The sequence below is a fragment of the Carlito syrichta genome, unplaced genomic scaffold (genome assembly GCF_000164805.1).
Source record: "Carlito syrichta isolate Samal-C Ts95f unplaced genomic scaffold, Tarsius_syrichta-2.0.1 Scaffold302276, whole genome shotgun sequence".
NCBI classification, from domain to species: Eukaryota; Metazoa; Chordata; class Mammalia; order Primates; family Tarsiidae; genus Carlito; species Carlito syrichta.
The window spans coordinates 335,548-355,485 of record NW_007246372.1 but is presented as its reverse complement, the minus strand read 5'-3'; the positions used below and the strand labels follow the sequence as shown (position 1 = coordinate 355,485).

Genomic DNA, 19,938 nt, shown 5'->3' with positions numbered 1-19,938 from the left:
TCAAAAAAAAAAAAAAAAAAAAGAGGGAACCCAGTACCTGAAGGGGCTGAGAGGTAGAGAGTTATTGCCTCTCGGGGGGCACTGTCCCTCTCCTCCCACTGAAAAAACCTCCTTCCAGAACCCAGAGGCTACAGCTACTTGGCTGTCAAGAACCTCACTCCAGATCCTGTCCAGATGTTTATGGCAGATACTGTTGCTCATGTTGCATGTTTGTGCTGGAGACATCTCAAGTGATTATGCATTTTTAATTATGTCAGCAACACAGGAATACATTCTTATTTTAGACATCATCCATGAGACTAAAGGTGGTTGATGGTGGGCCATGGAGTCTGCTTCCTGTGTCTTTACTCACAGTTGTTTCTAATCCCAGATTTGATGCATAAGTTCACCTCCAAATGCAACCCTTGCCCCACAGCTCTCTGAGTTCCCAAGGAAGTGGGGTCTCCTTTCTGTTTCAGACCTGAGCCTCAATCTCAGACCCAAAATTCTAGTGGCTTCTCTGAACTCTGCCAGTAGGAAAAGGCATCTCTCCTTCCCCCCAGCCCCAGCAGATATTCTGATGAGGAATTCCTGGCTTCTCTTTCCATCCCTCCCTGTTGATCTTTACCTGTTTTTTCCCACAAAGTCTCCACTGTCTAGGCAGTGCACATTGTCGGGCAGTGCACATTGTCTGAGGGCACACATTTATCTTACACCTGCTTGGAGCCAGACCTGATACAAAGTGCTTTATGTGCACATACTTCTCTGACTGGCACAAGTTTATCCTTCTCTCCATTTCCCAGATAAGGAAGCTGAGGCTTGGAGAGGTTAAGTAACTTGCCTCCAAATCCAGATCCTTAAGACACAGTATCAGAGGCAATGTTCCTACAACCTTCTGGCTGGCCTGCATTAGAATCACCCAGTGATCCTTATAAAAATGGATACTCCGGGGCCCCACCTCAGACCTATAGAATTGGAGTCTTGTGAGGCAGGGCACCCACAAGTTTTGAGAGGAACCTAGTTCCTCCTTCTATGATGGACTGGAGGGTGCTGCATTCTCAGATGGCAAAATAGTCTAGGTCCCCGCCCTGCAGGGTCCCGGATAGGACTGACTGGCAGATGAAGGGGGGAAGGGTTGGAGTTGAGGTTGGTGGCCCCAGGGGTCATGAGAGCCCTGCTGACCATTGTTTCCCCCCACCCTCAGTTCCGGGAGGACCTTCAGGACCTGCTGCCGTCCCTGCCCAATGCTGATGACCACTTCCTCCTGCGCTGGCTTCGAGGTGAGGCTGGTGGGGGTGGGGGAGGCAGAGAGGGAGAAAGGGAAGGAGAGGGAGGGGTAGAAGACAGTGCTGCAGAGAGTGAAGAGCACGGGCTCTGGAGTCAGCCTGCTCAGGGCTAGAGTCTGAGCTCCCTGAACATGAGCACAGCACAGACTCCCTCCCGGCTTCAGTGGCTTCAGTGTCTTCACTGGGACTTTGGGTGGTTACAGTGTCTAAGTAAGGTTGCAGTTCACAACTGGGAGGTCTTCAGGATCTAGCTGGCCAGGCTTTGAGTCAGATATCACTGAGCACTGTCTTTAATACTTGCCTTTGAGTCTATCTCAGTCCCCAGAAAACAGGGCTGTAGTCGTCCCCTTAAGAAATCCAGGTCCCCTAGGGCACTGAGCAGGTGCCCAGCAAACACTTAAGGAAGTAGACTTGATGAAAGGTACAGGAGTTTCTTCTAAGAATTACAGCAACAGTTTAGAAAAATAGCAACAGAAACAACCCTAGGGCTTAGGGAAAAACTCATTTTAACTCATCACACCCCAAGGAATGGATCTTGAACTTGATGGGAGAGAAGTAGGGAATCAGCTCAGAAGGTGTACACACAGTGCAGGTGTACACACAGTGCCGGCCTAGGAATCAGGCAGAGCTGCAGTTGAATAGCAGTGTGCCAGTGACAAGTCCTACATTGTCTCTCAACCTCAGTTTCCTGTCCTGTACAGTGGGTATCATATGAGGTCTATCAGTTAAGTTCACGAACTCATCCTAGAAAAAGTACTACATACCTCATTGCTGAATATCACTATGGTGATTCAAAGTATCCCCCTTGGGAAGCTATGCACCCACACTAGCTCCTAGTCCACCTATCAAAGCAATTTTGGAACTCTTTTTCTGGAATGGCCATCAGAGCTGTTGTCGCAAGAATGTCAGAGTTTGAATTAGAGCAACGAACAAACATTAAATTTCTTGATAAACTCCGCAAGAGTGGTAGTGAAATCAAGGACATGTTAGTCCAAGTTTATGGGGATAATGCCATGAAGAAAACGGCAGTGTACAAATAGATTAAACATTTTTCTGAGGGGAGATGAAGAGAGGTTAGTACAACCAGTAACAGGCGGAATAAATGAAGACATTGCAAAAATTCACCAAACTGTGCATCAAAATCGTTGACTAGCTGTGAAAAGCATAGAAGACCAAATAAACATTGATAGAGAAACAGTTAGGAAAATATTAACTGAAAGTCTTGGCATGAGAAACATGTGTACAAAAATGGTCTTGGAGGAACTCTTGCATCATGACAATGCACCAGCTCACACAGTTTTTAGTCAGTAACCAAATAACTGTATTGGAACACTCCCTACTCACCTGATTTGGCCCCTGATGAATTTTTTCTCTATCTGAAGATATAGAAAATATTGAAAAGATGACATTTGATGACATTCAGGACATCAAGGGTAATACGATGACAGCTCTGATGGCCATTCCAGAAAAAGAGTTCCAAAATTGCTTTGATGGGTCCATATGTTTGTCCTTCTTTGTGGCTGCATAATATTCCACTGTATATTTGTACCACATTTTTTTTAGCCAGTCCACCTTCGATGGGCAGCATGGTTGGTTCCATGTTTTTGCTATTGTGAAAAGAGCTGCAACAAACATGCGTATGCAGTTATCTTTTTGGTAGAATGATTTGCGTTCCTCTGGGTGTATTTCAGTAGGGGGATTACTGGGTCATATGGAAGGTCAATTTCTAGTTCTTTCAGAAATCGCCACACAGTCTTCCAAAGAGGTTGCACTAGTTTGCATTCCCACCAGCAGTGTAGAAGCATTCCTTTTCCTCTGCATCCTTGCCAGCATCTGTTGTTGTTTGTTTTGTTAATGATGGCCATTCTTACTGGGGTTAGGTGGTATCTAAATGTGGTTTTGATTTGCATTTCTCTGATGATTAGTGAGGTTGAGCACTTTTTCATGTGTCTACTGTTTACCCGTGTTTCTTCTTTTGAGAAGTGTCTATTCATGTCTTTTGTTCACTTTTTAATGGGGCTGTTTGTTTTTTCTTTTCGGGCGCATTTGAGTTCCTTGTAGATCCTAGATGTTAGGCCTTTGTCAGATATACAGTTGGCAAATATTTTTTTCCCATTCTGTGGGCTGTCTCCCTGCTCTCTTGATGGTTTCTATTTCTTTTGCTTTGCAGAAGCTCATCAGTTTGATGAGGTCCCACTTGTCTATCTTATTTCTTATGATATGGGCACTTAGGGTTCTGATCAGGAATTGGTTGCCAGTTCCAATTTCCATAAGGTTGTCTCCTGTGTTTTCTAAGATTCTTATAGTTTGAGGTTTTATGTTTAGGTCTTTGATCCATTTAGAGTTAATTTTTGTGTATGGTGATAGATGGGGTCCTGTTTCAATCTTCTGCATGTGATCAGCCAGTTTTCCCCAGCACCATTTACTGAATAGATTCTCGTCTTCCCAGTGGTTGTTGTTGGAGGCTTTGTCAAAGATGAGTTGGTTGAGAAATTGAGACTTTACTTCTGGAATCTCTATCCTGTTCCTTGTTCCAATACCAGGCTGTTTTGATTACTGTAGCCTTATAGTAAAGTTTGAAGTCTGGAAGTGTGATACCTCCTGCTTTGTTTCTTTTGCTAAGGATTGTTTTGGCTATTCGTGGTCATTTATGTTTCCATATGAATTTCTGTATTGTCATTTCCAGGTCTGTGAAGAATGATGTTGGTAATTTAATGGGTATTGTGTCAGGACAATTTTTTTTTTTTGGTTGGAGTCTCACTCTGTCGCCCAGACTAGATTGCAGTGGCACGCTCCCGGCCACCGCAGCCTTGACCTGCTGGGCTCCTGCGATCCTCCTGCCTCAGCCTTCCAAGTACCCAGAACTACAGGCATGCACTACCACACCCAGCTAATTTTTTTAATTTATTTATTGTAGAGACGAGGTCTCACCAAGTTGCCTGGGTGGGTCTCGAACCCACGGGCTCTGGCAATCCACTTGCCTCAGCCTCCCAAAGTGCTGGGATTACAGGCTGAGCCACCGAGGCAGGCCAAGACAATTTTTTAAAAACAAAAAATCTAAGCCCATTTAACTTATTAATGTTGATATAAAGTAGTCAAAATAGACTGGGCGCAGTGGCTCAGCCTGTAATCCCAGCACTTTGGGAGACCGAGGTGAGAGAATTGCCTGAGCCCAGGGATTCGAGACCAGCCTGGGCAATTTGGTGAAACCTCATCTCTACAATAAATCACAAAAACTAGCTGGGTGTGGTGGCGTGCATCTGTAGTTCCAGCTAATTGGAAGGCTGAGGTGGAAGGATTGCCTGAGCCCAGAAGGTCGAGGCTGCAGTGGCCTTGAGCGTGCCACTGCACTTCAGCCTGGGAGACAAATGTGAGACTCCAACTAAAAAAAAAAAAGTCAAAATAAATATTACATAATAGAATCCAATAAGGCATTAAAATTATGCAGCATGATCAAGGAGAGTTTATCTTGGGTATGCAAAAATAGTTCAACATCAGAATATCTGTCAATGTCATTTAAGACACTAATAGTTATAAATTAAACATTATATGGCTATCTCAATTAATGCAGAAAAAGCATTTGAAAAGGTTCAGATCTTATTTATAAGATAAAACAGGCCAGTCACAGTGGCTCACGTCTGTAATTGCAGCACTTTGGGAGGCTGAGATGGGAGAATTGCTTGAGCCCAGAAGTTCGAGACCAGCGTAGGCAACATAGCAAGACTACATCTCTACACACAAAAAAATTTTTTTGAGTTGGGAGTCTCACTCTGTCGCCCAGACTGGAGTGCAGTGGCATGCTCCCGGCCACCGCGGTCTCGACCTACTGGGCTCCGGTGATCCTTCCACCTCAGCCTTCCAAGTAGCTGAAACTACAGGTGCGCGCTACCATGCCCAGCTAATTTTTTATTTATTGTAGAGACAAGGTCTCGCTAAGTTGCCCGGGCAGTTCTCGAACCCGCGGGCTCAGACAAATCCACTCTCCTCGGCTTCCCAAAGTGCTGGGATTACAGGCTGAGCCACCAATCCTGGCCCCCAAAATTTTTTTGAAAACATTAGCCAGTTGTGGTGGTGCACACCTGTAGTCTCAGCTACTGAGGTGGAAGGGTCACCTAAGTCCAGGAGGTCAAGGCTGTGGTGAATCGTGATCACGCCACTGCACTCCAGTGTGGGTGACAGAGTGAGATCCTGAATCAAAAAAATAAAATAAAAAGACAAAACAAAAAGTCCTATCAATTTAGGGATAAAAGGGAGTTTCTTTGACTTGGTAGAGGTTAGTAGCAAAAATCCTGACTGTGCTGCAGTGGCTAAGAAGGCAGCTGTGGTGGCAGGAGCAGTGGCAGAGGCAGCAACGGAGGAGACAGAAGATGGCACATTTTTTTAAAGGATTGACTGTCGGCCGGGCATGGTGGCTCATGGCTATAATCCCAGCACTTTGGGAGGCCGAGGTGAGAGGATTGCCTGAGCTCCCGGGTTCAAGACCAGCCTGGTCAACTTGGTGAGACCTCACCGCTACCATAAATCAAGAAAAACTAGCTGGGCGTGATGGCACATGCCTGTGGTTCTAGCTACTTGGAAGGCTGAGGCGGAAGGATTGCCTGAGCCCAGCAGGTCAAGGCTGCGGTGACCATGAGTATGTCACTGCACTCCAGCCTGGACGACAGAGTGAGACTCTGACTCAAAAAAAACAACAAACAAACCAATGGATTGCCTGTCTACAACAAAAGCAACTTCAGCTGATTTCACGTCTCAAACTGATGCTCTTCAATCAACCTGCCCATGCTACAGTAACCATCTGAGTAGATCATCGTGACAGAAAAGACGATCATCCCCCTGTGCTACCTACATCAGCAAGGAGACAAAACGAAGCCGCCAAGAAAAGAGATCAGGAGCAGGGGCAGGTTCAAAGGCGAGAGTTCGGTGCCTCCCCACAAGGTGGCACGGACCGACAGTGGGGGCAGTCACGGGGACACTTAAGACTCACGCGCCCCTCAGACCTCCTGTCCTGCCTGCTCTTCCACTGCCCACCCACCCATGTGTGTAACCATCTGCCCACCCCCCCTGCCCTCCACCCTCACCATCCATACCACTTCCAACCTCATAGGAGCTGATGTATTTATTTTCTTGGGTTTTATTTGCACTGTAACATGTATCAAGCGTTGGTTAAAGAGAACGACAGGAGTGTGATGTTGGTAGATGCTTCTTTTTATTTTTAACTTTTAATTTTTTTTATTTTAAAGATGTGGGGTCCAATTCAGGGTTAGGTATACAAATGTTCATTATGCAGGTACCCTTGTTGATGAGGGGTGCCCCCCCACCCCAGACAGAATCCCACATAGATGCTTCTTAAACATCAATGTTGTTCCTCCCCTCCCCCAGCCAGTTCTACCCCTCCTGCCCCCCACCCCAATTCTCTAGGGAACCAAAGCGTGTCTGAGGGTCTCTAGCTGGGGACCCTGCTGGGCTGGTCAAAGAACAGGGGCTGGCGACCTTGTCCACCCAGACAGCTGAGCAGCCCTCACCCCTCCCACCACTTGTCCCAGCCTTTGAAACTCTGCTTGGTCCCACGTTCCACCTGAATGAGTCCATGCCCAGACCCAATAAAAGGATCGTTCAATTCTCTAACAAATGTTATGCTGAAGGAGAAGTTTTAGATGTATTTTCTTTCTTTTTTTTTTTTGAGTTGGAGTCTCACTCTGTTGCCCAGGCTGGAGTGCAGTGGCACGCTCACAGCCACCATAGCCTCCACCCTCTGGGCTCAGGCGATTCTTCCAGACATCAAAATCAATAGCATTTCCATGCAGCAGTATCAAACTGTAAAATATAATGAAAACCCTACACCATTCAAAATAGCAACAATGCCCATAAAATATCCAGTTTACTAAAATAATCTAGAACACATAAGACCTGTAGAGCAAAAATCTTAAAATCCCTGAAGTATACAGAACTGCTCTGTTCCATTTGGTAGCCTCTAGCCACATACAATATAAAGTTAAATAAAACTTCAGGTCTTCAGTGACACTTGTCACATTTCAATTGCTCCATAGCCACAGGTGGCTACCATAATGAGCAGCTCAGCTACAGGACATTTCTATCTTCACAGGAAATTCTATTGGATGGCATTCACACCAAAGATGATTTTAGTAAATACATAGCCCAGGGCAAAGATCAGGCACGTGAACTTGATGGCTTGTCTTCAAATATTTGCAGAACTGCCATGTTGACAAATGATTACATATATATTTGTTTGACTTCTGATGATAAGGGTGGAATCATTGTGGGGCAGATTTGGGTTTAGTCAAAGATGCTAAGGAATGGAATGGGCTGCCTGTTGAGGTAGTGAACTCCCCATCATGGGAGATAATCAAGGCTGAGCTGGTGGCAGTGGTAGTTATTTCTGGAGGTGGATCAGCCTATAATCCTGGCACTTTGGGAGGCCGAGGTGAGTGGATTGCCTGAGCTTGCGGGTTTGAAACCCACCCGGGCAACTTTGCGAGGCCTCATCTCTACAATAAAATAAAAAATTAGCCGGGTGTGGTGGCTCACGCCTGTAGTTCCAGCTACTTGGAAGGCTGCCACTGCACTCCAAGTCTGGGCAACAGAGTGAGACTCCAACTCAAAAAAAGAAAAAAGAAAATCTATGACCCTGCAGCTTGGTGCAGTCCCATCAGTGGACAAATTCCTCAGTGGTTCAGTGGTCTCAGAGAGCAACAGCCATAGCGTTTCTAAAATAGAGCATCTGGCCTGGTGTGATGGTTCATGCCTATAATCCCAGCACTTTGAGAGGTTGAGCCAAGATGATTGCTTGAGCCCAGGAGTTTGAGACCAGCCTGGTCAACATAGCGAGACCTACAAAAAATACAAAAGTTACTCAGGCGTGGGGGCACACACCTGTAGTCCCAGCTACTTGGGAGGCTGAGGTGGAAGGATTGCCTGAGCCCAAGAGGCTGTGGTGAGCCATGATTGTGCCACTGCCCTCTAGCCTGGGTGACAGAGCAAGACTCTAACTCAAAATAAATACAAGACTGGGCATGGTGGCCCAGTCTGTAATCCCAGCACTTTGGGAGGCCAAGGCAAGAGGATGGCCTGTGCCCGGGGGTTTGAGACCAGCCTGGGCAACTTGGTGAGACCTCATCTCTACAATAAACTACAAAAACTAGCTGGGCATGATGGTGTGAGTCTGTAGTCCCAGCTACTTGGGAGGCTGAGGTGGAAGGATCACCTAAGCCCAGCAAGTTGAGGCTACGGTGTCTGTGAGCGTGCCACTGCACTCCAGCCTGGGCTACAAAGAGTGAGACTCCAACTCAAAAATAAATACATAAATAAATACATACATACATACAAAAGTAAATAAATAAAATAGCATCATGTTGTCAATTAGAGTGTATCTATTTCTTCAAAATAAGTAATCACAACAATAGCTACTGTTTAATTGAGAACCTACTGTAAGCCAGATACTACGCCAAACACTTTATATATTTTATCTCATGCTGTCTTTTAATAACTGAAAAAGACATTGTTCTCATTTAACTGGTTTTTAAAAACTCAGGCTCAGAGAAGGTAAGTGACTTGTTCAAGGTTGCATGGGAAACAAAAAGGCAAAACTAGAATTCAAGCCCAAGTCTGTGTGATTCTAAATCTCAGGCTCCTCGCCACCCCTAACACTCTTGGGGGCTCTGCTCCCTGGAGGGACATCAAATAGCCCAGGCTAGATTGGCCTCTAGAACAAATAGCTTTAGAAGAATTGGAAACTGAAAGCAAGGACCCTCCGAAGTCCTCTAGAAGATTAAAGATCCTTTTTAAAAATCCTTTCTAGCTCCTAGGTGTATTCTCGTAGTGTCAGGAAAAGGCTGGGGACAACCTCACTATTCCCTCGTGAGTTTTCAGGGAACAGCTCATTCTAGATCTTGCCTTAAGCCTCTTTCTGCCTCATCTTCTTACAGCTCGAAACTTTGACCTGCAGAAATCTGAGGACATGCTCCGGAAGGTGAGGCTTCATTATCCCTAGTGCCCTGCATCCCCAGGGGTTTGGGACAGAAGGGGGGGCTCTTGCCCTGCCCGTTCTCGTGTTTCTTCTGCATCAGCCCCGAGTCCCCACAGCCCTCCTCCTGTCCCCATCCCCAGTTTGATGTTGTTAGAGCCTTGTATGCTCTGGCAGAATCTTGGTGACCGTGGGCAGAGGGACCTGGCCTGGGGTCCCCAGGTACCCACAGAGGACTTTGGGAAAGGCAGAGTCTACAGCTGAGGCTGTGTCTCCACAGCATGTGGAATTCCGGAAGCAGCAAGACCTGGACAACATCCTCACGTGGCAGCCCCCAGAGGTGAGCCTCACGCAGCATGCCCCAGGCCATCTGATGCCCCCTAGCCTCTCCTCTGTCCTCCACATCCAGCCTCCTGATGGAGCAGGGCCCCGGCTTGGTGGGCTGGTTTGTGTCAGAACCCTCCCCATGTGCCCAGGTAGTCCGGCTGTTCGACTCGGGTGGTCTGTGTGGCTACGACTACGAAGGCTGTCCTGTGTGGTTCGACATCATCGGGACCCTGGACCCCAAGGGTCTCCTCCTGTCGGCCTCCAAGCAGGAAGTGATCCGGAAGCGCATCAAGGTCTGTGAGCTGCTCTTGCATGAGTGTGAACTGCAGAGTGAAAAGGTGAGCAACTGGGGTATATGGTGGACCTATCTGTCTAAAGGACTGGAGAGGGGTGGCACCTGGCCCCACCCTGACCTCTCCCCAGCCCTCAGCATCAGGGGCAGTGGTGGAACGAGGACTTCTCCCACTGTCACCTGTCTATGAGCATGTAACATGTGTATGACTCTCTGCTGGCATGAGTCAAGGGTCCCCAAAGTTCTTTTCCCTCCACATGAGATACTGAACTTGGGTGCACCTCTGTTCCCCTGGAACCCTGGGAACAGTGGATGACCAGCTTTGCTTATGGAAAAGATGTCCCCTCATTGTAAATTGCATAACTACAGACACCTGATGGGCAAGCCATTACTCTGGGTATCCCTGAGAGCAGCAACCCTGGAAACTGGGCACATCCCTTGTGAGACCCTAGAAGCTACAATGGAGTTGCTACAAAAAATATTGAGTCCTGTGGGCTATGGGGCTTCTAGGTCAGGAAGAACACCACACCTGCCCTTGCAGGTCTCTTCTTGTCCCGGAGTCACCCTCTGACCCTCCATATGCTTCAGGGTGAATCTAATGCCAAGTGTGGCCTTGTTGGTTTGGTGACTCTAAGTGTCTAGGTGAGCCTAAGAAAAACTTCCCCCAGTCTGGTGGCAGCTGGTACATCACTATGACATGATTTGGCTAATGGCTGACTCCACTTGGCCAGGGTTCAGGACCTGAATCACCAATACTTAGCACAGGCTGGTCCTCAACAGAGATTTGTGACAAACATGCATGAATTGCAAAGCACTGTATTTAGTGCCTGCTTATATGTCTCTCAAACAAGATGGCTCATCTTACAGAGTTGACACACTGTCTTCCACTTCATGGGTATTCCCAATTAGAGCTGATAATTGTGGTGATGATGATACTAACATCTTGGCTGGATGCAGTGGCTCACATCTGTAATCCCTGCACTTTGGGAGGTGGAGGTGGGAGAATTGCCTGAGCCCATGGGTTCGAGACCAACCTGGGCAACTTGGCAAGACCTCGGCTCTAGAATAAATTTAAAAATTAGCGAAGTGTGGTGGAGCACTTCTGTTGTGCCAGCTACTTGGAAGACTAAGGCAGAAGAATGCCCTGAGCCCAGCAGATGGAGGCTGCAGGAGCCATGAACATGCCACTGCACCTCGAGGTGAGCCTGAGTGACAGAATGAGACTCTGATTAAAAAAAAAATCTCCTAACATTTACCAGGGACCAGCCATGTGCCAGGGACTGGACTCTTTCTGCATTATCTCCTTGGATTCTCCCAACAATTTTATCAGAACCTGGAATTATCTCCCATTTTATAGAGTAAGAAAGTAATGGTCAGATGGGTTGAAAACCAGCCCAAGGTCACACAGTGCACCAGCAGGGTAGCTCTGGGCTGGGACACAGCTGTGGGGCTACGGAACACTGCTTGATGTTGTATACTACTGTACATAAAGATGCCCAGTGAATAATGAACGCTGCCTTTAATTCTATAGTTGACATACTCCAGGCAGTAGCATTGAGAAATCTGTGATAACACAGTGAATCCAGGGCCCAGAGGCAGCATGTGCTGAGACCCTAGATGGGCTCCTTGTGTAGGGAAAACACCACGGACTGCCCGAGGGTGGGATGGCAGGAAGGTGGGCAGAGCTGCCCGAGTCTCTCTGGTTGAGATTTCTTGGCGGAACTGTCATCTGATCAGTATGTCTGCTCTGTCCGGTGCAGCTGGGCAGGAAGATCGACCTGGTTTTGATGGTGTTTGACTTGGAGGGGCTGAGCCTGAAACACCTGTGGAAGCCGGCAGTGGAGGTCTACCAGCAGGTAAGATGAGCGACTGGCTTGAGACCTGAGTGGCAACACTGCCCACACCAACCTGGAAGCCCTGGCCTGTGGAGCAGCGGGGATGCCCTCCAGAGGTTCCACAGACCAACCAGTGACCCTGGCCTGGGGCCCACCCTCCAAGGAGAAGGAGGAGCAACAGTAGCTCATGGGAAGGCAGGATGGCAGGGATGGGCCTCTTGTCTCAGCCTCAGAGGCCACAGAAATCCAGGGGTGGGGATGGAGCGGGGCCTCAACCAGACTCATCTGGTTTCTTCTGCTCCACAGTTTTTTGCCATGCTGGAAGCAAATTATCCAGAGATGCTGAAGAATTTAATTGTTGTTCGAGGTGAGCCCATGACTGGGATGACTTCCTGGGGAGGAAGAAGGGAGTGGGAAGTATAGTAGATAAAGTATTGAGTCCAGGACTTCTCAAACCACCTTTGGTGAAGAGCCGGTTTTCTGTTTGGATTCTTGTTTCTTTTTTTTTTAGTTCCAGTTCTTCACAGATGGACACTTTTGTAACATACAAAATCAAGGCTGGTATATTGCAGCAATGTCAAATAAGTTATAAATTTTACATGTGGACTATTATTTTCTTTAATTATTTCAGCCTGGACTGGTGGCAGACAGTCCATGGACCACACTGGTTGGTGGACACATTTTCAGCAGGAACAATCCCTTTCTGCGATGCCCATGTAGGGAGGGGACCACCACGTGTGCTCTGGAGTCAGGCGATCTAGGTTCAAATCTAGCTAGCTCTGTGACTTTGAGCAAATCTTTTTAATCTCACTGAGCTTCAGTTTTTCCATTCTGTGAAATGGGGCTACAACAGTACTCTCCCCATAAGACGGCTGTGAGATTCAGTGAGACAGTCTGTGGAGAAGATGCAGCACAGAGCCTGGCCTACAGACTGTGCTCAGTTGAGTCTGAACAACTCAGGGCGGGACAGGAGGTCTCATGCAAATACTCCACTACACATACCCAAGAAGGTTCCAAGGTGACCTGGGCAAACCTTGAGTGCGGAAGAGGTTCCATTAGGGAATCAACACTGCTGACCTTACAATGTCCTAACACCTTACAACTGGATTGGGGAGACAACAATCTATTGATAGACAGGCACTATGCCAGGTGTTACACATACATTATTCAAGCTTCATTTTACCGTGAACAGCATTAAGACTCAGAGAGGGTGAGTAACTTGATGAAGGTCACACATCAGGGAATGGCAGAATCCATATCTATCCAACTCCTGCCTAGCACATGCTCTTGGTTATGGCTCTATATACCCAAGTCCTCTCTGGTCCAGGTTCCTAAGGGGCTTTCTTGTGTTTCAGCACCCAGACTGTTCCCTGTGGCCTTCAACTTGGTCAAGTCGTTCATGAGTGAGGACACACGTAGGAAGATAGTGATTCTGGGAGGTGAGTGACTTGGCCTCTCAACTGTGTCCGTTTCCACATCAGCCTGGGAAGCAGAGGTCAATGCTACAGGCCCCATTTCTCCCTGACTCGTCCTCTCCTCAGGCGCTGACCCTGGCCAGACCCCAGTCGCCTCTAGCGAGACCTCAGTTCCCAGACCACAGGCTGGGAACAAAGCAAAGCCCTGGGGCACTCTCAGGAGTAGGCGTCTAGGGGAGAAAGCCGACATATGGGGTTCCCACAGTGGGCTCAGCCCCTGCACCATCTATTGAGTCTCCCAACGCCCTGGGTGTCCCCCTCTTGCTCCCACACAGACAACTGGAAGCAGGAGCTGCCCAAGTTCATCTGCCCCGACCAGCTGCCGGTGGAATTTGGAGGGACCATGACAGACCCCGATGGCAACCCCAAGTGCCTGACCAAGGTACAGGGTGCCCAGGGGATGAGGAGGAGGGGAGACCGCCATGGTCTAGTGCCACTTACCCCATTCACCCACAGATTAACTATGGGGGCGAGGTGCCCAAGAGGTACTACATGCACAACCAGGTGAGGACACAGTACGAGCACTCCGTGTCCGTGGGCCGTGGCTCCTCCCTGCAGGTGGAGAACGAGATCCTGTTCCCAGGCTGTGTGCTCAGGTAGGGCCGGTGGCCGCTCCACACCTGGGCACAGCCAGGAGGGACCCAGAGCCTGACCGGGTACTCACCTGTGGGGCTGTGTCATCCCCTGCAGGTGGCAGTTTGCATCAGATGGCGGGGACATCGGCTTTGGGGTTTTCCTGAAGACCAAGATGAGGGAGCGCCAGAGGGCTGGGGACATGATGGAGGTGCTGCCCAGCCAGCGCTACAACGCCCACATGGTGCCTGAGGATGGAAGCCTTACCTGCCTCAAGGCCGGGGTTTGTAAGTGTTGGCAGGGACCGCTCCAGCTGGAGCTGGGGTGGAGGAGAGCACCTCAACGTGCAGCCTTGGCCTACCGGGAGGATGGGAGGCTCACGCTCACCTGTCTCAAGGCCAGTGTCTGTAGGAGCTGCAGGGCTTACTGGGGTTTTCTTCCTCGTGGCAGAGAAATGAGCTGACTATCTCTTGCCAGTTTGTGCCCTCTGTTTGCCTGCTATTTCCAGCTCTCGGGGGGGGGGGACATGTAAGCTCCCACATCCCACGGGCTCCAGAGGAGTTGGCTTTGGGGTTGTGGATCTGATGAGTAGCCTCTACATGTTAGTACAAGGGTAGAGATGCATTGTGGAGGAGGAGTCGAGGTTCAGAGCCCAGGGCCTGGGGCTCAACTCCTGAGCCTATACTAGGCTCCTATACTAGGCTCATCAGGCTAAGAGATTGGTAGGCTTAGCATGGGCTTAGCATCAGGGCTCCAGCAAGGGGCCCTCCGAATGGCATGGACCACCTCACTCCAGGAAGCCCAAAGAGGTGTCTTCCTCCAAGTGTTTATCCTTAGCTCTGAGGCCTCCTGGGACAAATGCAGTTCAGTCAGTTTTACCAGAGCCAGCATTGCCCAAGAACACCACTGGCCTTTCACCTCCATTGAGAACAGAGCTAGGGGAAGGGGAATCCAAGGCTGATTTCCTAGGGAGAAGGAGAAGGCATGTTGCTAATGCTCTCATCAACACGTTATCTAGTTCCACTTTGTGGAAAGGACAATCAGGAGAGTGGAGACTCCTCACATCCCAGAGTTCACACTGGACCTTGGCCTTGAAGGAAATGCCTTCTGTGAGATGGAAGGACAGCTTGTGTAGCTCAGCTCCTTCCTCTAGGGGAAGCAAGGTTCCTCTCTGGGTTGGGACAGCAGGATAAGGGAATCCCTGTGCTCCCTTCCCTGCTCTGTGATCCCTAGAAAGTCATACCACCTCTCTAAGCCTCAATTTCCTCATCTGTAAAATGGGGATGGCGGTACCTTCCACATTGGGCTACTTTGAGGCTTCAGGGGACTGTGAATGCCTGTAATGTAATGCCTGGTTCATAGAAGGGGTTAGCATATGCTGGTGGTATCATGATTCATTCATTCATTCTTTATTTTTTGAGTCAAAATCTCACTCTGCTGCCCAGGCTGGAGTGCAGTGGCAGCCACTGCACTTGACCTACTGGGCTCAGGGGATCCTTCTGTCTCAGCCTTCCCAGTAGCTGGAACTACAAGCATGTGCCACCATGCTCAGCTAATTTATTTTTAAATTTTTGTGCAGACCTGGTCTCACCAAGTCTTTTGTACAGGCTGGTCTCAAACCCCTGGGCTCAGGCAATCCTCTCACCTCTGCCACCCAAAGTGCTGAGATTGCAAATGCGAGCCACTACACCCAGCTATTTATTTATTTTTGAGCTCACAGCAGCCTCAACCTCCTGGGCTCAGGTGATCCTTCCTCCCAAGTAACTGGGACTATAGGCATGTGCCACCACACTCAGCTAATTTATTTTTTATTTTGTACAGATGAGGTCTTGCTATGCTGCCCAGGCTAGTGGATTCCTTTATGTAGCACAAGCATCACTCATGAGATGGTAATGAGCCATCCATGATTGGGTTTTGGGCTGTGGCCGGCCCTCAGGCCCCACCCACAGTCCTGGACAGCCCATTCCCGAGGGTACCAGGAGTGCAGACATGCCAGGCTTGCTCTGCCTGTCACCTCTCTGTCATTGCAGATGTCCTGCGCTTTGACAACACCTACAGTCTGATGCACTCCAAGAAGCTCAGCTACACTGTAGAGGTTCTGCTCCCAGACAAGGCTTCCGAGGAGAAGTTGCAGGGTCTCAAGGCCACGAGACCCTCCCCAACGCAATAAAGACCCCAGCTGCCCTGCCTCTGCTCTCCAACCCCTTCCTGGCCCCCCTGGCCTCTGCCCTCTCAAGCAGGGTGGTGCTAAAGGTGGCCACAGAGTGTGACCTACCCCACATCACTATCTCGGCTCATGGTGGAACTGCCTAGCACAGTGGCCAAGCAGGAAGGACACATCCGATGCCTAGGCCACCCTGAAAATTCAGTTGGGCATCCGTCTCTGTTACCAGAGAATGAGAATGAGAACAAGAACCCTGAGCATAAGCCAGCATTCACTGTGGAAGGTCCTGCTGCAGAAGCTGACCTTGCACCCCTCCTGATGAGAACCAGCCATCTCAGGACTCACCCACGCCCAGGGGTTCTAGCTTGAGGGTGTGTGTGCCAGACCTAAGCCCTGCAGGCAGCACTGGTCCCGGCCCAAAGAGCAGGGAAGCTCCATTCTCTACACGTGAGAGGCCAGCAGGGATGGGCAGGGCCACTGGAGGCAGCTGGGTGGGAAGATGGGGCGGGAATGAGGGTCCCAGCTCCAGCAGATTGAGTCCTGTCCAAGTTTGTTCTTTCGTCTGTGAGGCCCAGCAGGGGTAGCCATCAGACAAAAAAGCCATGCTCAGACTTCCACAAAGTTGAGTGGGTAATGACTGAGTTTCTGGGGAATTCCCGTGACCTCCCCTCCACACCTGCTGGTATCCTGCTGACATTTGGCTTTGGTTCTTTCTGACTCTGAGTGGAGGCCAGGACCAAGACAGAGCTGGAGCCAGATACTGGGATGCAGAGAGTGGAGCTGCCACCCTAGGGAACTCATCCTGGCCTCTGACTTGCTTCTTCGAGAACTATCAAGCTTTTTCTCCGTCTTTGTATCTTGCCAAGGGGACAACAGAAAGTTGGCTTCCAACACCCCTCATGCGACACAGCAGTTGGCCATTGATGGCTTCTGAATGTAATTTATCAAAGGTTGGCCTTCCTGATGCCCACAGCCCACAGTCAGGACCACCGCCTCTCTGCTGGGTGACTGCACCCACAGCAGACCCTGCCCTGGAATGAGCAGAGGAAGCTGCCAAGCTCAAGCTGGGTGTGGCTCTGCAGGTTGACACCGATGAAGCCTTAACCCCGGGCCTGGGCCACCAGGCTGTGCTGCCCTGCCTCCTTCCCACGCAGCACCCTGCCCTCTGGCTGGGTGAGGCCAGCGCATCCCACTGGGGTGGCTCAGCCCACGGGTGGTTACTCCTACTCTCCTTGTTTGTCCTTCTGCATTGCTGTCCACAGGGCAAAAGAGTGCTGTCCACACAGGTGATGTCATTGAGAGTGAGTGATTAGAGGTCCCTAGGTAGGGGCTCCTTGTTGCAAAGCATTAGCATCCTGACTGCCAAGGCCCTTCCAGAGACTGGAAGCCTCATCAAGCACCACCTGTCCAGGCGCTTTGCAAAGCAACAAGCCAGGCCCCTTTCCTGCTCTCAGATTCTGTGATTTTGTTTTCTCCAGTTAATAGGCGCTTTCTCAGGTACCCAGGACCTGTTTCAGGTGAGAAAATGACAACGCTTGGAAGGGTGGGGATCTTCAGGTGAGCTGTGTCGGGGGTCCTGGGGCAGTTGTGCCATTCATGGGTACACACATACAGAGTCTGAGCAGGGCCTCTGAGGCTATAAAAAGCAAACTAACTGCCGGGCTCAGTGGCTCAGCCTGTAATCCCACGCCTTTGGGAGGCTGAGGTGAGTGGATTGCCTGAGCCTGTGGGTTCGAGACCCGCCTGGGCAGCAAGACCTCATCTCTACCATAAATCAAAAAATCAACCGGGTGTAGTAGCGCGCGCCTGTAATTTCGGCTACTTGGAAGGCTGAGGCGGAAGGATCGCCGGAGCCCAACAGGCCAAGGCTGCAGTGGCCGGAAGCAGCCACTGCACTCCAGTCTGGGCGACAGAGTGAGAGACTCCAACTCAAAAAAAAAAAAAAAGAATACTGTACACCTGAACAACTCTCTCAATCAACATGACCTAACTGACATTTATAGAATATTCCATCCAATAAAAGCAAAATACACATTCTTCTCTAGTGCACATGGGAAAAGATTAAATTAATTATTTGGCTTAATCTTTACCAAAGGAAACTGAAGGGGGAGTCCTCATTTCCAAATTATTTTTTGATCAAACTAAGACAAAGTATCAAATCAAAGGATGGCAACTCTTCATTATATGATACTCTAGAATTAAAGGACAGAGTGAAGATAATCACTGAGAATGAAAGCATCTACCCAAGAGTTTTCATGGAACTCAAAGGAGAAAATGTACAATTCTAAACCAAAAGATTCAGCAAATTATTAAACAAACGTCCTCTGTAGGTAAGGAATAGTGCAGAACTAATAATATAAAAAATATATAATGTAATCCATATCATATATAACATAACAACCCACTTGCCATACAAGCTGGTGAGCACTATAGTTAAGAACAGAGGCTGGGCTCGGTGGCTCAGCCTGTAATGCTGGCACTTTGGGAGGCCAAGGCAAGTGAATTGCCTGAGCCCATGGGTTCGAGACACACCTGAGCAACTTGGCGAGACCTCGTCTCTACAATAAATCAAAAAATTAGCCGAGTATGGTGGCATGTGTCTGTAGTTCCAGCTACTTGGAAGGATTGCCTGAGCCCAGCAGGTCGAGGCTGCGGTGGCCGTGAGTGTGCCACTGCACTCTGGTCTGGGCGACAGAGTGAGATTCCAACTCAAAAAAAAAAGCAAACTAACTAAACGAAATGTCTAAAGCCAGTGCCATGAAGCATTCTTGGTCCAATAGAGTGTTTGAGCAGATTGGCAAAAAAAGAAAGAAAAAAGAATAAAAATGGCTGTGCTGGCTCCAAGGAATTGGGCCTGGACTGTCGGGTAAGAGTTACAGGACATGTCCATGTCCAAGGGCTACCCCTGCATGTGAGATGTAAAAGGAACCATGTGGCCACCCTCTCTACTGCCCCCCCAGAGGCGGTAAGATCCGGAACCCCCAGAAGCACTTGAGCTTCCATGGCCGGCTGTGGCCAACCAGGGTTGGGGGACCATGTGCTAGATTTCACTGGCCCCACTTGTTGACGTGGCGGGGGCTCGCACTGTCTCACTTCCACCTTCACATCTCCTAAAAACGAAAGGTTTCTCCTAACTATGCTCAGACAATTTGCCACCATCATAGTCTCATCCGGTTTTCTTGCAGGGGGCAGAGATGACTCTGCCCCAGGCAAAGGGTTTCCCGAGTCTCTGATCATAGAGAATATCCACAGATCTGAGCTGCCTGAGGGTGGCGAGAAACAAGGGATCAGGTGGAGGCACCAGCGACCAAATCCCAGAGCTGGCAGAGCCTGCCTCATGGTTATGCAGAGAGCGCAGTGATCACCTGCAGAGGTGAGAGCAGAATTTTTCACCAGGCATGGTGGGCAGGGGCACACTGGGCACTCGGCAGGGCATATATCCTCAGCAACTCCATCTCCAACTCTTAACACTGTCCCTTTTTTACAAAAATTTAAAAAGGAAGTTGCCCAGAGATAGGTGCTGGCTTGCCCCAAGTGTGTTTCTTTGTTTATCCATTGGTTTGTCAATGTTGACTGAGTATCTGTCCAACACCAGGCAACACAGATCCTGGAGACTCCGAGGACACTGGGCTGACCCAACTCTGCTAACAAGAGGTTTGCTCTGATGGAGGGAGGCGGGTAGAAGTGACTCTGGTGACTGGTTATCAAATGGGTGTGCCATCACCTCACTTGCTTTGGGGGACTGGAGCCGAATTCTGGGGGAGCACCCAGCAAGGAAAACTAATGAGGGATCAGATGCACCTTGCCCAAGGAGCTGACGCCCTGAGACAGATGTGTTGGATGTCGGATGTGTGGGGTGATAGCAAATGAGCCTTCCAGACTGAGGACTGGGGTGTGGCAGCTGGGGGTGGGGTGTTTGGGCAGGAGGAAAGCTGGAAGGGCTCTTCTGACCTTGGGCAGCTCTGGTCACAACTCCCCAGTGTTTGCTGTTCCTTCATGAACAACTATGTACACATTAGATAGTTG

The 19,938-nt window shown here is 49.3% G+C and overlaps 1 protein-coding gene across 2 annotated transcripts in view; it reads left to right on the top strand.

Annotated features, from left to right (window-relative positions):
• The window catches only part of LOC103258515 (SEC14-like protein 4), an 18,168-nt gene extending 2,226 nt beyond the window's left edge, over positions 1-15,942 (top strand). The window contains exons 2-12 of one of the 2 annotated variants that reach the window (XM_008056179.2): positions 1,184-1,259; positions 9,209-9,252; positions 9,527-9,590; positions 9,727-9,911; positions 11,626-11,721; positions 12,007-12,067; positions 13,056-13,139; positions 13,451-13,557; positions 13,632-13,771; positions 13,866-14,035; positions 15,779-15,942. In XM_008056179.2, coding sequence (XP_008054370.2) covers positions 1,184-1,259; positions 9,209-9,252; positions 9,527-9,590; positions 9,727-9,911; positions 11,626-11,721; positions 12,007-12,067; positions 13,056-13,139; positions 13,451-13,557; positions 13,632-13,771; positions 13,866-14,035; positions 15,779-15,918 — 1,167 coding nt within the window. In that variant the 3' untranslated portion in view covers positions 15,919-15,942. Of the gene's footprint in view, positions 1-1,183; positions 1,260-9,208; positions 9,253-9,526; positions 9,591-9,722; positions 9,912-11,625; positions 11,722-12,006; positions 12,068-13,055; positions 13,140-13,450; positions 13,558-13,631; positions 13,772-13,865; positions 14,036-15,778 lie in introns of both variants that reach the window. The other variant, XM_008056177.2, reaches the window with a different exon arrangement.
• Positions 15,943-19,938: the final 3,996 nt, after the last annotated feature.